Source organism: Amblyraja radiata, chromosome 2 (genome assembly GCF_010909765.2).
Source record: "Amblyraja radiata isolate CabotCenter1 chromosome 2, sAmbRad1.1.pri, whole genome shotgun sequence".
Taxonomy (NCBI): Eukaryota; Metazoa; Chordata; class Chondrichthyes; order Rajiformes; family Rajidae; genus Amblyraja; species Amblyraja radiata.
In genome coordinates, this window is record NC_045957.1 from 109,929,696 (window position 1) to 109,945,082 (window position 15,387).

The following is a 15,387-nucleotide window of genomic DNA, read 5'->3' on the forward strand; positions in this document are numbered from 1 at the left end:
ACAAAACGGTGCTTGTGGTACCGTAAGATACCACAAGCACCCATAAAAGTTTGCCCATAAAAGTTGGTATAGCAGACATAAAGCTGAAACAGGGGGATCAACCTCTGTTTTGGAATTCTACTGATGGCCTTACTTTTACCACATGGCTGGACACAGCGCGTGTCAGTTGTTTCTCATCTATACATGGAAATTTGGTCAAAGAAAGAACCTATGGGAAAGCTGACTGAAGAAGCCAGCCCTAGTGCAGGACTACAACAAATTTAAGGGCGGCGGCGACTGATTTGACCAATTATTAGCTTACTACTGTTATCCAGAAATCCAGAAATGATATCGTTATTTTCCACTTTGTGAAGGAAACTGCACTTGTGAATGGGTTTTATCACTTATAAACTTTCACATCCTAATAAGAACATTGATCAGATTAGTTTCGGCCAGAAAGTTATTCACTCTCTCATTCCAGAGAACATTCGTACCAGTGTAAAAACTAAAGCAGACACTTGATCAGCGAAGGAAAAGGCTGCTAGTAGAACAGCATTTTTGTACAGAATATGAGAATAAAAGGTACAGGCCTGAATGTATTGTATGCTTGGATTGTGCCACTGCTCAGCGCCACCAGACTAGAACCTACTGTGAGGACTGTGAACGTCCAATGTCTTTCCCTAAATGTTTCAAACGGTACCATACAGTGTATGAATATAAAATTGAATATGAATAGACTACAAACAAACTGTATGCTAGAAAGTTATGACTTTATTACACCATGGTACATTGAGTGAATTTGAAACTGACATTATGGTTTGACCTTCATGCTTTCGTGCAATTGATATTTCAATTTCTAAGAATTATCTGGGATATAATCACCCACGACATGTTCAAAGAACTGTATTCACAAATTATTCACTTTTTAAAACCTGTTTATTTTTAATTGAATTTGCATGTATTTTTTATACACAAATATGCTAATTGGCTCATTTGCATAACATTGCATATTTTGGGGTGAAATCTGATTTCACTATTTGGGTGTCCTGATCATGTTCTATGAACTTTTCAGTTACTCTAAAACTCCAGCTTTAGTCTTTATTGGTGATATTTTGTCTCAAACATAGCATGCGTGAGCAGCACGGTGACCCCATTTTGAACCCAACGTGGAACCCAATTAGTGAAATTTTGGCTGTCGCAGTTTTGCCCATCAGGCTTAAAGTACCTCATTAACTTCAATGGTTAGTCAAAGAAAATTTAAATTAATTATAATTTGTATTACCTTGGACTTGTTTCAGGTTGGAGATGCAAAAATTTTGGACACAGAACTGGGGATAGAGAATGTCCCTACTTCATTAGCGGAAATCAGAAATTGGAACAGTTCAGAGTAGTAAGTCAGAACACATTTCATAATACCTTTTTTGGCTGTTAGAATTACTGATTTTCAAATTAAATCATAGAAATAACTTTTCTTGGAAACATAAAATCATAGAAAAGTTATAACGTGGAAGTATTTACAGGTTAGTACATTGTGGCTCCCAGTCAAAATTTAGCTACCCCGCCTAATACTTTTAAGGGGTAGGTCTATGGATCTGCAGATTACAGCTTTTAAAGTGAAAATCTAGCCATCTTTCCATTACCATACTCAAATCTTTTACTTAGAATAAGCTAGCCCCCCCCCCCCGCCCCCCAGTTTATTCTAAGTAAACAAAAACAAAATTCCTCATCTTCTCTAATCGTGCTAATTACTTCAACTCTGTCACCTGATTTATGATTTCCCTGCAAAAAGAAGTTCATCCTTTTAGGACATTTAACAAAGTTCTGTACTTCCCCTTGCCCCCACTCCCACTGTCATGATACTTATTAAAGGGGTGTCATGGTATTCCAGTGTCTGTGGAACTATAAGTATGGGCAAATGGCAGACTGAATCCAAATAATTTCGACCCAATGTTTTTTTCTCTCTATTGTCCCCTTTGTATGTATTTCCTGTGGATTGGAGGGGGCTAATGTTATCCCACTTTTTAAGAAAGGTGGGAGAGAGAAAACAGAATTATAGACCAGTTAGCCTGACATCGGTGGTGGGAAAGATGCTGGAGTCAATCATAAAAGATGAAATACTGGCACATTTGGATTGCAGTAACAGGATCGGTCCGAGTCAGCATGGATTTACAAAGGAAATCATGCTTGACTAATCTGGAATTTTTTGAGGATGTGACTAGGAAAATGGACAAGGCAGAGCCAGTGGATGTAGTGTACCTGGACTTTCAGTAAGCATTTGATAAGGTCCCACATAGGAGATTAGTGGGCAAAATTAGGGCACATGGTATTGGGGGTAGAATGCTGACATGGATAGAAAATTGGTTGGCAGACAGGAAACAAAGAGTAGGGATTAGCGGGTCCCTTTCGGAATGGCAGGCAGTGACTAGTGGGGTACTGCACGGCTCGGTACTGGAACCCATAGTCTCTGACATTAAATGACAGCCAGCGGGCTTGGGCAGCACGGTGGCGCATCAGGCAGTGCTGCTGCATACAACTTCCCTCACCCGGTTTAATTCTGACCTCTGGCATTGTCGGTGTGAGGTTTGCATATTCTGCCAGTGACTAAGTGGGTCAATGAGTAAATCAACATTTTTCCTTTACATTATGAACTTTAGATTTAGACTAGCATTTATTACCTTTAATAAGATCGTATTCAGCTGCTGCAGTTTGACTACGTGTATAACTGGATGAATGTTGAATGGCAATGTCTATTTTAAAGTAACATTTTATTTTTCTAAAAAACATAGTTTATATTGACAATATTTTGACAATTTGGCACTTAATGACAGTTACTTAATTTATTTGAAACTTTCTAATTTGTTTTCACTTTAACAATTTTCAACATGGTTTTACCTTTTTATTAGGCTCATGAAGATCCCATGTACGATGTAATCCGTGAAAATAAGCGTCATGAGAAAGAAACAAGGTAAGAATGGATAGCATATTACTTGCAGGATCCAATACAGCACGATGCATTAACTGTTGAACGATTGCTTTTTAACATATAATGAAGTTGGAGGGTATCTTGGAGAGAGAAGACTCGGATAAAAGACAAAATAGAATGAAGAATTTGGAAAAGGGATGAGATTAGTGTGCAGGATCACAGTAATGTTAAGGGTAGTCTTAAGGTTTTTTTTAAATCAAAGAATATAATTGATAAAAATGCAACTGAAGAGCATACGAGTGGATGGGGAAAGTGAAAGCATGTTCAACTTGATGACACATCAGGCATCATTGAAACCTGAGCACGATTGAGAGATCAATATTGCAGGTAATTCACCAAGAAGTGACAGGGAAATTGGAAGAGGGGGAGATATAACAATATTGGCAACAAAACAGTTGCAGCATTATAAGGAGATAATATCAGTGAGGGGGAACATGTAGTTGGGATGTTGACTTTAGTAATGGATGAGGATGCATGGCTTTGCATGGTGTTTTTAGTTTAGTTTATTGTCATGTGTACCGAGGTACAGTCAAAAGCTTTTTATTGTGTGCTAACCTGTCAACAAAATACGCGATTATAATCGAGACATCCACAGTGTACAGATACATGATAAAGGGAATAACGCCTAGTGCAAGACAAAGTCCAGTGAAGTCTGATTAAAGATAGTCCTAGGGTCTCCAATGAGGATGGTTCAGTTGCCTTATAACAACTTTCAGTTGCCTGATTCTGTTGTGTAAATAGTTTCTTGGGGATAATAGCTTTATTCCATCCTTCTTGCCCCTACCTTCCCTGCTTCTTCTTCTTTCCGTGTCCATCTTGTTACAAATGTTGACCTCGCTGTCATCGTCCGTCCTGAAAAGGACGCTCGCTTCCAGCGACAATCAGTGAAAGCCATCACTTGTCGCAATAGAGATGGTGGTAGCAGAATTAGTTCAGGATACTTCCAGTTTCCAGCCCCACGATGAGGTCGCTTCTGCTATGGGGCCACCTTCCCTGCTACTGAAACCTCACATGTTTTTTTCCTTTTCCCTCTTCTTACAAAGGATCCAAAACTTAAATGTTTCTCTTTCCACGGAGTTTTTCCAGTAATTTTTGTTTTATTTCCCATTTCTGATATGTTTTCTTCAAGGGTCCAAGGATCAGTTTATTGTCACGTGTACCAATTAAGGTACAGTAAAAGTTTGATCTTTACAAATCTGATATTGAAGATAAAGTAACAGGACACACAAACACCAACATGAAAGAAGCTTATTTCAGGAAGAAAACAATTAGAATTATTTTTTAATATTTCATAAACCAGCTGTGGCAGACAACATGCCCCTGAACATTTTAATTAAGTTAATGTATGAGGAATGTTTGATGGCTCTGGGCCTGTACTCACTGGGGTTTAGAAGGATGAATGGGGGGTTCTCATTGAAGGGGAACCGGTTAATGAAAGGTCGAGTTAGAGTGGACATGGAGAGGACGTTTCCAGGAATGAGAGACTCTTGAACCAGAGGGCACAGCCTCAGAATAAATAGACGCACCTTTAGAAAGGAGATGAGGAGGAATTTCTTTAGCCAGAGGATGGTGAATCTGTGGAATTCATGGCCACAGAAGGCAAAGTTATTAGGTATTTTTAAAGCATAGATTAATAGGTTTTTTGATTAGCATGGGCGCCAAAGGTTACAGGGAGAAGACAGGAGAATGGGATAGAGAGGGGAAAATAGATCAGCCATGATCGAATGGCAGAATAGACTCGATGGGCCAAATGACCTCATCCTGCTCCTATGTCTTATATTCTTATTATGGACATTTAGAAAAACACCAGTTTATAGAATCATGAAATTTATATATATCTTCATGAATCTGCAGTTCTTGGTTGTATTTAATATTCCAAAGGCAAAGTTCTGTGTGAGAAATTTGATAGGCACGTGATGAAAATAAACGTGTAGAGTTATGGGAGTCGGGGCAATAGGACTGATTGTATTGGTCTTAGAGAGCTGCCATACACATGAGCTGAATGCCATCTTGTGTCAGAATGGCCTCCTTTAAGATACAAAAAGACACATATTTGGTAGCAACCTATTAGCTTAGCTATGAAGCTTATCAGAAGCTATGAAGCAGATCGGGTATACAGTCATATAGGCAGGCTGTGACTTCTAGTGATGTCACCAGGGTCCATATGGAAACTTGGCTTTTAATTGTATGAACGGCAATGAATAGCGAAAAGGATCCATGTATCTAAACATGCTGACGACAATTTAAATTAGGTCATGCTTACAGTATGGAAATTACAGGCAGGTGGTGTTCAGTTGATGGAAAAATTAAGATCATTGCCTACGGAGCTTCGGAAAATGAAGGAGTATTTTATAAATGATGTGAAACCAGGACAATGGATATTAGTGTCATAAAGATTATAAGTACAGAAATCAAGCCTCATATATAAATACAACAAATGATAGTTTAAAGGCTAACGAGATGAAAGCTTTTTACTTGAAATTAAAATATTAAAAGCTGAAAATTGTGTTGGTATATTGAGCACTGGTTAGATCCCATCTGCAGTATTGCATCCTGTTTGGGTCCACACAGTATTGGAGGGGACTTTTAAGTTAGCATCCATCCATCTGCGATGTGGCTTTGATGTTATCTTGTTTGGAGCAGGGAATGTCATCCTGTTATTGCTGACACTCCTACAGCTTCTACAGGTGAAGTTTTCTCTGACCGTTAGACAGGAAAGTACGTTGCTGTTGCTGTTGATCACTTTGTGCGTGTGCGCCTGGCTTCCAGGGCCTTGAACCATATGCTATTGTGGTGCTTCATAATTGCCTCGAGGTCCTTCCTCCACCTCCATGGGTCCTCGACAGCCACTTCCCAATTGTCAATGCCAATGTTAGCATTTTTCGTATCTCTTTTAATCGTATCCTTGTGGCGAAGCTTTAGTCTTCCCCTTAGACTCCACTACATATAGCACATATTTGGTGATGCATCCATTTCCTGTCCTGTGTACACATTCAAGCCATTGTAGACATTTCTGCTTGAGGATCACAAGCCCTTTCCTGTACCACTTAGAAGAGACACGCCTTTCCAGTTGCAGTTGTTGCAATCGCTACGATCTCTCTTGTTCTTACACACTGTAACGATGTTGGTATTACACATGTCTTGAGGGACACCACCCTTGCGCCAGCAGAGCAGGAGAATGGAGTGCAGATATAGCAAGAGTTGACAGTTTCCATACTTAGAGTTTCGCAGATATGCCGATCTGTCCTGGAGCCTTCCTGGCTGACAGGCTTTATCCAGTTCATGCAGGGGTGGTTCATCTTCAAATTCACTTATCACTGGCACCTGAGGGAGGGCATCAGGAGCTGCAGGGGAGAAGTCAACCTCGCATGAACTGCAAGTCGTGTTCCACCCAGCTTTCTATCTGCTTCCTTTTTATCAGTGAAGACAGTGCCATCTGCAGATTTCAAAGGAGCAATCTTGGACCAATTGCTCAGTTTATGCCATTGTACATAGCACAAAGGTTTCCACAGTCACTTGCAGCTTGGATTTCATCACACAATTCACTCCAGTGCCTGTTTGTATAATGCCTTACTGCTCACTGTGTGGTTGCTTTTGCAATCTATAAAAAACAAAGGGGGGGAGACTTGCTGGAAGGATTAAAAATTATGACATCTGATTGAAAATTGGGTTTATATTCCAGTGTATATAAAATATTAAGGAATTAGTAAATGCTCATCACATCACACTTAAGTGCCTTAAAGTGATTAATTAAGAGGATACATTGTAATTATTTCCACAAAGTGTCCTAAGCATGACCATATAAGAATTTAAATTTTGGTACCACCATTCTGGTAGAATGTTAGATTCAGATTCAGATTCAGATTCAACTTTCATTGTCATTGTCCGTGTACAGTACAGAGACAACGAAATGCATTTAGCATCTCCCTGGAAGAGCGACATAGCATATGATTTGAATAAATATTTACATTAGCATATATACAGACATAGTGTTTTTCCTGTGGGAGGAGTGTCCGGGAGGGGGGGGTGATTGGCAGTCACCCAGGTACGTTGTTGAGTAGAGTGACAGCCGCCGGGAAGAAGCTGTTCCTGGACCTGCTGGTCCGGCAACGGAGAGACCTGTAGCGCCTCCCGGATGGTAGGAGGGTAAACAGTCCATGGTTGGGGTGAGAGCAGTCCTTGGCGATGCTGAGCGCCCTCCGCAGACAACGCTTGCTTTGGACAGACTCAATGGAGGGGAGCGAGGAACCGGTGATGCGTTGGGCAATTTTCACCACCCTCTGCAATGCCTTCCGGTCGGAGACAGAGCAGTTGCCATACCATACTGTGATACAGTTGGTAAGGATGCTCTCGATGGTGCAGCGGTAGAAGTTCACCAGGATCTGAGGAGACAGATGGGCCTTCTTCAGTCTCCTCAGGAAGAAGAGACGCTGGTGAGCCTTCTTGATCAGAGTTGAGGTATTGTGGGTCCAACAGAGGTCATCGGAGATGTTGACCCCCAGGAACCTGAAGCTGGAAACACATTCCACCTCCGTCCCGTTGATGTGGATGGGGGTGTGCGTGCCGCCCCTAGACTTCCTGAAGTCTACAATGAGCTCCTTGGTCTTCTTGGAGTTAAGGGCCAGGTTGTTGTCAGCGCACCATGCTGCTAAGTGCTGGACCTCCTCCCTGTAGGCCGACTCATCGTTGTTGCTGATGAGGCCAATCACCGTTGTATCATCTGCATACTTGATGATGGTGTTAGTACCATGTACAGGTGTGCAGTCATAGGTGAAGAGGGAGTAGAGGAGGGGGCTCAGCACACAGCCCTGTGGAACGCCGGTGTTCAGGGTGAGGGTTGAAGAGGTGTGCTTGTCTAACCTAACAGACTGTGGTCTGTTGGTTAGAAAGTCCAGTATCCAGTTGCAGAGGGAGGGATCGATGCCCAGGTTACCGAGTTTGGTGATCAGTTTAGATGGTATAATGGTGTTGAATGCTGAGCTGTAATCGATGAACAGCATTCTTACGTAAGTGTCTCTGTTGTCGAGGTGGGAGAGGGCGGAGTGAAGTGCCGTTGAGATGGCATCCTCCGTACTCCTGTTCTTGCGGTAGGCAAACTGATAGGGATCCAGTGTGGGGGGTAGGCAGCTTTTGAGGTGTGCCAGGACCAGCCTCTCGAAGCACTTGGTGATGATGGGGGTAAGTGCAACTGGGCGGAAGTCGTTGAGGCTCGCTGCAGTGGAGTGTTTTGGCACTGGCACGATGGAGGTGGTTTTAAGGCACGTGGGGACAACTGCTTGGGCAAGTAACAGGTTGAAGATGTCAGTCCAGACGTCTGGCAGCTGCGCAGCACAGGCCCTGAGCACGCGCCCGGGGATGCCGTCAGGGCCAGCAGCCTTACGTGCATTAGTCCTACTCAGAGCCACGTATAGGTCGTAGGGGGTGAGTGTGAGGGGTTGGTGATCGGCAGGGAGCACAGCCTTGATGGCTGTCTCTAGATTGTCCCTGTCGAAGCGGCCATAGAAGTGATTAAGCTCCTCAAGGAAGGAGGCGTCGCTGGATGTGGGGGTGGTGTTGGAGGGTCTATAGTCCGTGATGGCCTGGATGCCTTGCCACATGCGTCGGGGGTCGGAGAAAGCAAAGGTAGTGTATATTTGTTGTTCTCTTCATCCCTTTTACCCACCATCCTCCCTCCCACAAAAGAAGGTTTTTGAGAGGTTATTTCAAAAGTAATTTATAGGTCATTCTTAGGCCAATAAAACTAAAGCAAGTGAATAGTTAAAATACATGATTTAATTGATGAAAAACATTAAAGACGTTTATTTCCTTCCAATGAACCATAGACAATTGTTTAAAATTGATTTTCCTTTATTTTTATCAAATATAATGAAACACTTGCACTTTAAATTGAGCGATCCATATTTGAATTGCTCAGGGAGAAGAAGAGGTATTCTGAAATAGATTTGCAAAATTCATCTGCCCTTTGAAGTGACTTGCTTCCCCTTTGGTCCTATACGTTCTTAGTTAGCTGACGAGACCGATGTAGGACTTGCATATTTATCATGGAGCAGGAAGTATGAAAAAGGGTAGATAGTTTGTGAGTTTGTATGTTCAATTGACACTGATCATACAAATGCTCACAGTGCATGAACTTAATATTCAATGCGATCTTTTTGAGAACTATGAGCCAGGCATTCTAAGGAGTCATTGGGGATGTTGCATTTCTTCAAGGAGCCTTTGAGAACATCTTTGAATCTGTTCATGTTACCTCTGTAGTCTCTTGCCACGACAGAGGTTGAAGATGTTACTTTTATAACAACTAAACAGGTTCGCTTCTTAATAAACAGACAACACACAAACGTTTGGTAGACCAGTTCAAAACTTTACTTATTATCGGCCGATGGAAGGGGGTGAGAACTCTAGTCAAGTGAGCAATACAGACACTTCACTGTCCTCATCCACTTCCTCGAACAACAGAATTACATCGTATTATATAGTGTTTTTTTGTTACCTTAGCACATTCCATAGACATTAGTCATGGTCAGAGGTACAGGAAAATAAAGGTTTCTACAGAATGCATCACATCAACGGCATTTTGTCACATGGTACAAGATATTTTACATATTAAAAACATTGGCCATTTGTTATTGCCCCTTAGATGAATCTAGTTTCCTCTCTCGTCACCTCCTCCCTCATAAACATCGGACATTTGGTGCAAGGCATTTTACCTCTCAAATACATCAGCCATTTGTCAAAATCCCTTAGATCAATCTAGTTTCCTCTCTCGTCACCTCCTCCCTCATAAACATTGGACATTTGGTGCAAGGCATTTTACATATCAAAAAGATTCATCTGGCTTCTTCTCTGCTTCCTCTCTCGTCACTTGGGAGGCAAATGTTATGGTATTTATTATCTCAATACACAGCAACCGGAGGCAACCCTAAACTTGCCTTTCTGTATTATTCTACTGGAGAAAAGCCTAATTTGAGACTAAATATAAGCTGTAAACTAGCCCAGGAACCAATTTAATATCTTCTTATATTTTTAACTTAATTCAGCCTTATCAAGGTTGGAATAAAGTGTCTGGTTCAGGAAATTGGTCAGGCATGCAGGTGATGTAACCTATCCAACAGGTGTTCTGTTTCTAAATTCAACTCTGCAAAAGGATTAGGTGGGAAACAAAACACATTTTCTAATCATTCAATTCTTAGTGAATTTTTGCTCTTGCATTGCCACCAGCTGTGAAATATTCACAGTACCAGCTTTAGTGAAAAATCGGGTGGACTAGTTTTAATCACTGTGAAGGCTGGAGTGAGATGTGATAAGAGTCTGAAGAAGGGTCTCAACCTGAAACGTCACCTACCCATATTCTCCAGGGATGCTGCCTGAACCACTGAGTTACTCCAGTACTTTGTGATCAACTACTTAGATGTGATAAAAGCCTGACATTTCCTAGTCGGGGAATCTGGGGCCAAAACCTAGTCTTAGCACATTTTTGCCAAAACCTAGATAATGGTTTGATCTGTTGCCTACTCTGTACTTGTTGTTAGCCAGGTTATTTCCCCTTGAAATGGAACTGGTGCAGAACTCTTACATTCAGTTGCCTGGAACTCTCTTCAGATCTCGATCTACACTAATGTTGATCCTGGGAGTTTATTGGGTATGAGGAACGTTTGAAAATACTGGGCCTGTACTCACTGAAGTTTAGAAGAATGAGGGGGGATCTTATTGAAACCTACCGAATAATGAAAGGCCTTGATAGAAAGGATGTTTCCAGTAATGGGACAATCTAGAACCAGAAGGCACAGCCTCAAAAACAAAGGGACGTACCTTTAGAATGGAGATGGTGAATCTGTGGAATTCATTGTCACAGACAGCTGTGGAGGCCAAGACATTGGGTATTTTTTTTTTTTTTTTTTTAAATTATTTTTATTAGAAGTACGGTAAATTACAATAATACACAACACATATATCTTAATACATTTTTTGTACCGCTTCATTTTTTTTGAGCTTTAAGAAAAAGATAGAAGTAAGGAAAGTAAAGAAAGTGTGCAAGAGTCGTGAAGTGCAAGAGAGTGTTGGGAAAAGAAAGCCCCTTAGAAAAGAAGTTAGAGAAGGAAGTGAAGTAAGAAAATAGACCCTAGAAAAGAAAGAAAAAGAAAGTAAGGACAATTGCTCTATTATAACATTGAACTCCGCAGAAAGACTACCAACCAAGTCTGTTTTTGTTGTTTTACCTCCCCTTGCCAGGTCCTGATACCATTTATTTATTTATTTATTTTTAAAATTACTATTGCACCTCATGCTTGTAATAGGTCCATAAACGTAGACCACGTCTTTTGGAATTGGTTTGCTTTACCTGCTAAGAGGAATCTCATCTCTTCCAGATGTAATGTTTCAAACATATTTGATGTCCACATTTTTATTGTTGGTGTGGGCGCATTTTTCCAGAATTTAAGTATGAGCTTTTTTCCCATTATTAGCCCGTAATTGAGTAAATTCTTCTGATACGCGTTTAATTCAGGGATACCTTCCGATATCCCAAAAATGATCCATTCTGGTTTTGGTACCAGTTTTATTTTAATTAATTTTGAAAAAATATCAAATATTCCATGCCAGAATTTTTGGATTTTTGTACAAAAAACAAAAGAATGCGCTATGGTAGCTTCTTGACACAGACATTGGGTATTTTTAAAGCCGAGATTGGTAGGTACTTGATTAGTCAGGCAGTCTAGGTTATGGGGAGAATGCATGAGAATGGGGTTGAGAGGGAAAAATGGATCAGCGATCATGGATCGAAAGGCAGGGCTGACTCGATGGGCCGAATGTCCTAAATCTGCACCTTTGGCTTATAGTCGTATGATCATTCACATCAACCTGAAACTGGCTCTTGATGAATCACAAAAAACTGAAGAAGGTGCGAAGAGCAGGATGACAGAAACTGCACTGTCTTGCTACTTGACCCTTTCCCATGTTCTTGAATCCTCTCATCCCACTTTGTCATCCTGCACAAACCAGGCCTGTTCTTTGTAATTTTGGCAACAAAAAAAGATATTGATAATGGGCCACACACGTACCATTTTGTGTGAAGGAAATTGATGCATGTACGCTACGTTAGATATGAAGCAATACACAAATCCTATCTATATGCAGTGCTGGAGAAAATTATTGAGATAGCAATCAGTATATCCACAGAGGTATTTACCCAAGCTCTTAATGAACCTTAATGTTCACTTGCCTGGACATTAGTTTTATTGAATTTGAGATTGATTAAACTTGATTCTTGATTGTTTTACTAAAAATACTTTTTATTTCATAGGATTAGTGCTGAAGGGTCAGGTAAATGCTGATCTTAATGTTTAAACAAAATTGTAATTAGCATAATTGCAGAATAGAATCATAGTAAACTTGTGTGCACGCCTGTGTTGGTAAGGGGGGAGGCACACGGTGTGAATAAAGCTAAATGTTATCTAACCAAAATTTAACTGAGCAAAATGAGAAGATGCCAGACCAGATTGCTAAAATCAGCGTTTGGACTTAAGGAAAACCATAAAGGAGGAAGGAGCAATAGAAAGACAGAAACATATTAGGAGCAAAATCAGATCTTAAGGCCTTAAGAGATGAAGGCTGGGCTAGTTCTATTGGGAAATTCTTTAAAGGGGCTGGAAAGGACCTGATAACACGATTGGAGTGTTGATGTTAGCGGAATGTTGATGTTCGTTGGCCCCTTTCCCGCCTTACCTATATTACTTCCCCTGGCTTCACATTTCATTCCTCTTTCTATCCTCACACTTTTTCTCTTTTCATCTTTGTCCTTTGTCCAACCACCTGTCTTATCAAACAAAAACCCTTACCTGTATCCACCTATCACTTGCCAGGCTTTGTCCTGCCCCCATCTCTCTTCTAACTTTCTCCCCGCTACTACAATCAGTCAGAAGAAGGGTTCCGATCCAAAACATCACCTATCCATGTTCTCTCGAGATGCTTCCTGACTCGTTGAGTTATTCCAGCACTTTGTATCTTTTTTGGTAATCTCGCATCTGCAGTTCTTTGTGTCTACGTCTTTGGAAGGGTTTTAACATAAAGATAAGAATTTTAAAGCTGAGTTACTGCGTAATACCAGCCAGTGTAAGTCACTGCGCATAAGGTTGATGGATGAGTGGGACGGTGCAAAGAAAGGACACGTTCTAAAGTTTGGAAGGCCGAATGAAGGAACAAGATCTGCAATATGTTGGAATAGTCACGCCTAGGGACGGCAGGGGATGGATGAGTGTTTTGAAGGCAAATGATCAGACACTAATCATCATCCATGATAAATAGGGTATCAATGGTGGACAGAGTGAACCACCAGAGGTAACAATGTAATTCACTTCATGAAATAAAGTGTTATGGACGGATTTTAGGCATGGCAAATGTTTAATAAAATGGAACCCAAAGGCTATTCCCAATTGACTGACCATTCAAGAGAGAGTTGGAGGTTGACATGACCAATGACAATGAAGTTTGCAGACAGGATGAGAAAAATAAGGGTAATAGTTTACCTTTGTCAGAGTCATTGAAGTGGCTGAACTTGCATTTTAGCAGGAATTATTGTATGGATTCAACATACCTCTAGGAAAAGTCTGGAGGAACTCAGCAGCTCAGTTAGCAGCATGGGCAGCAAGCACTTCAGCTTGATGAGGGTCCCGACCCAAAACATAATTTGTCAAATTTCATAGATGCTGCCTAGCCATTGACTTCCTGCCGCAGTCGTTTTTTTTAACACAAGAATCCAGCATTTGCAATTTCTTGTGTCTACACTTCTCGGAAAGATGGGCATTAATTTAGGAAGGAAGCAATTATGAGAAGTTTGTACAGGAAAGCAAATGGAAATACAACATTGTCTTTCAAGGAATGATAAATTAGGACAAACATTGTTTTGAAGAGAGGAGATTTGAAGATGAGGGAAGTTGCAGCTAAAGAAAGAGAAATGAAAATAATAATTGATAAAAATGGTCACCACATAAGGAAGATGGGTGTTTGGCAGTTTAGTGGAATTGGTTCAAAGGACTAGGAAGTTGGTTATATGAACTAGATTTTGTTTTGCTGAGAAGCATGTGGGAAGTGAATAGTGAAACTGGTGAAAGATTTGTTCAGGGTTATTCATTGTTCAGTATGGTGGGAAACATAAAGGAAGTTTAAGCTGGTCAGAGTGAAGTAGGGAAGGAAGTTGCAAAGGAAGTTCATGAGCTGTTTCTTATGCCATCAGGGGTTTATCAATTATTTGCACGAGGTAGTGATGACAATTGAGAAAGCAAGAGTAGTTTAAGACTAAGAAGGAAAAGAAGCCAGAGGTTATTTCGGCATTCCAAGACTAGTAAGATTCAGGAGACAAGAGCTTCCAGTCCTGGTGATTGATGATCATGAGTGATTAATTGCCAGTTTATCTATTCAGGTCCACTTCCTCTAGAATCTAGATATAAGGGAACTGAGATGGGGACTCTACTGAGAGACAGACAGACGGTGAAAGAGAGCAACCATTCAGTGATATCCCTGTCGACATTTATTATTTTGCTTTACTTCACAATCCTTGATAATTGAGAGGAAGAAAAATAGACACGGTCCATTGTCAGTGAGGATAGATATTTAATTACAGTAATGTGGCCATTTCTTTCCAGGATACAGCAGCTGAAACAGATGTTAGAAGACGGTACTTCGGACAGTCAGAGTTCCAGTTCCTCAGATTCCAGAGAACGGCTCAAGAAGAAGAGGAAGAGAAAAGAGAAGAAGAGGAAAAAAAAGAAGAAAAGAAAGAAACATAAAGCAGAAAAATCAAGTGACAGTTCAGAATAAGGCAAAAAGACTTGAATGTTATGAGCTATTTTTCCCCAAAGTGGAAAAGTGAGAAATGGTTATATTCATCAACAAGAGTTTATTTTGAGCAACGTTATAAATATCACATTTTCAACTTGATTGGGAAGTAACTGAAAATCAACAACCCCAAAATTTAGACTAGATGGTTGTCTTTATTCTTAAGCATGACCTGTAATATATAATCCATCCTCTTAAGTGTGGCTTATACTGACCTTATATTTTACTTACTGGTCTTCAACCTGGGTGGGTCAGATTAAAGACCAGACTGAAAATATCTTCATTATAATAGTTGTAATGGTGAAAGACATCTTTTGATTTTTGTACTAAAGAAGTGTAAGCCTAACCTGTTGCAGTGGAAATTAAAATTACTTTACCACTGGCATAGTGAAAGCATGTCTATCTTATTTTCTTACAGTATTACTAAAAGTATAAGAACATTGAGGGCAATAGGGATGGATGATTAATATTAACATTATAAGTCTGACCATATGACATTTGCAACTTAAAATCTTGATAGTTAAATTTGTATAGTGTTATGTAAGCAATATATATCCCTTAATATATGCCAGCATTCTTTATATTTTTTTTTAAAG

General features: G+C 40.4%; 1 protein-coding gene across 2 annotated transcripts in view; it reads left to right on the plus strand.

The window, feature by feature from the left end:
• Positions 1–15,176, plus strand: part of rp9 (RP9 pre-mRNA splicing factor) — a 31,596-nt gene extending 16,420 nt beyond the window's left edge. Inside the window, exons 4-7 of one of the 2 annotated variants that reach the window (XM_033013328.1) lie at positions 1,278–1,369; positions 2,883–2,944; positions 4,093–4,130; positions 14,599–14,701. In XM_033013328.1, coding sequence (XP_032869219.1) covers positions 1,278–1,369; positions 2,883–2,944; positions 4,093–4,129 — 191 coding nt within the window. In that variant the 3' untranslated portion in view covers position 4,130; positions 14,599–14,701. Of the gene's footprint in view, positions 1–1,277; positions 1,370–2,882; positions 2,945–4,092; positions 4,131–14,598 lie in introns of both variants that reach the window. The other variant, XM_033013320.1, reaches the window with a different exon arrangement.
• The last annotated feature ends 211 nt before the right edge of the window (positions 15,177–15,387 follow it).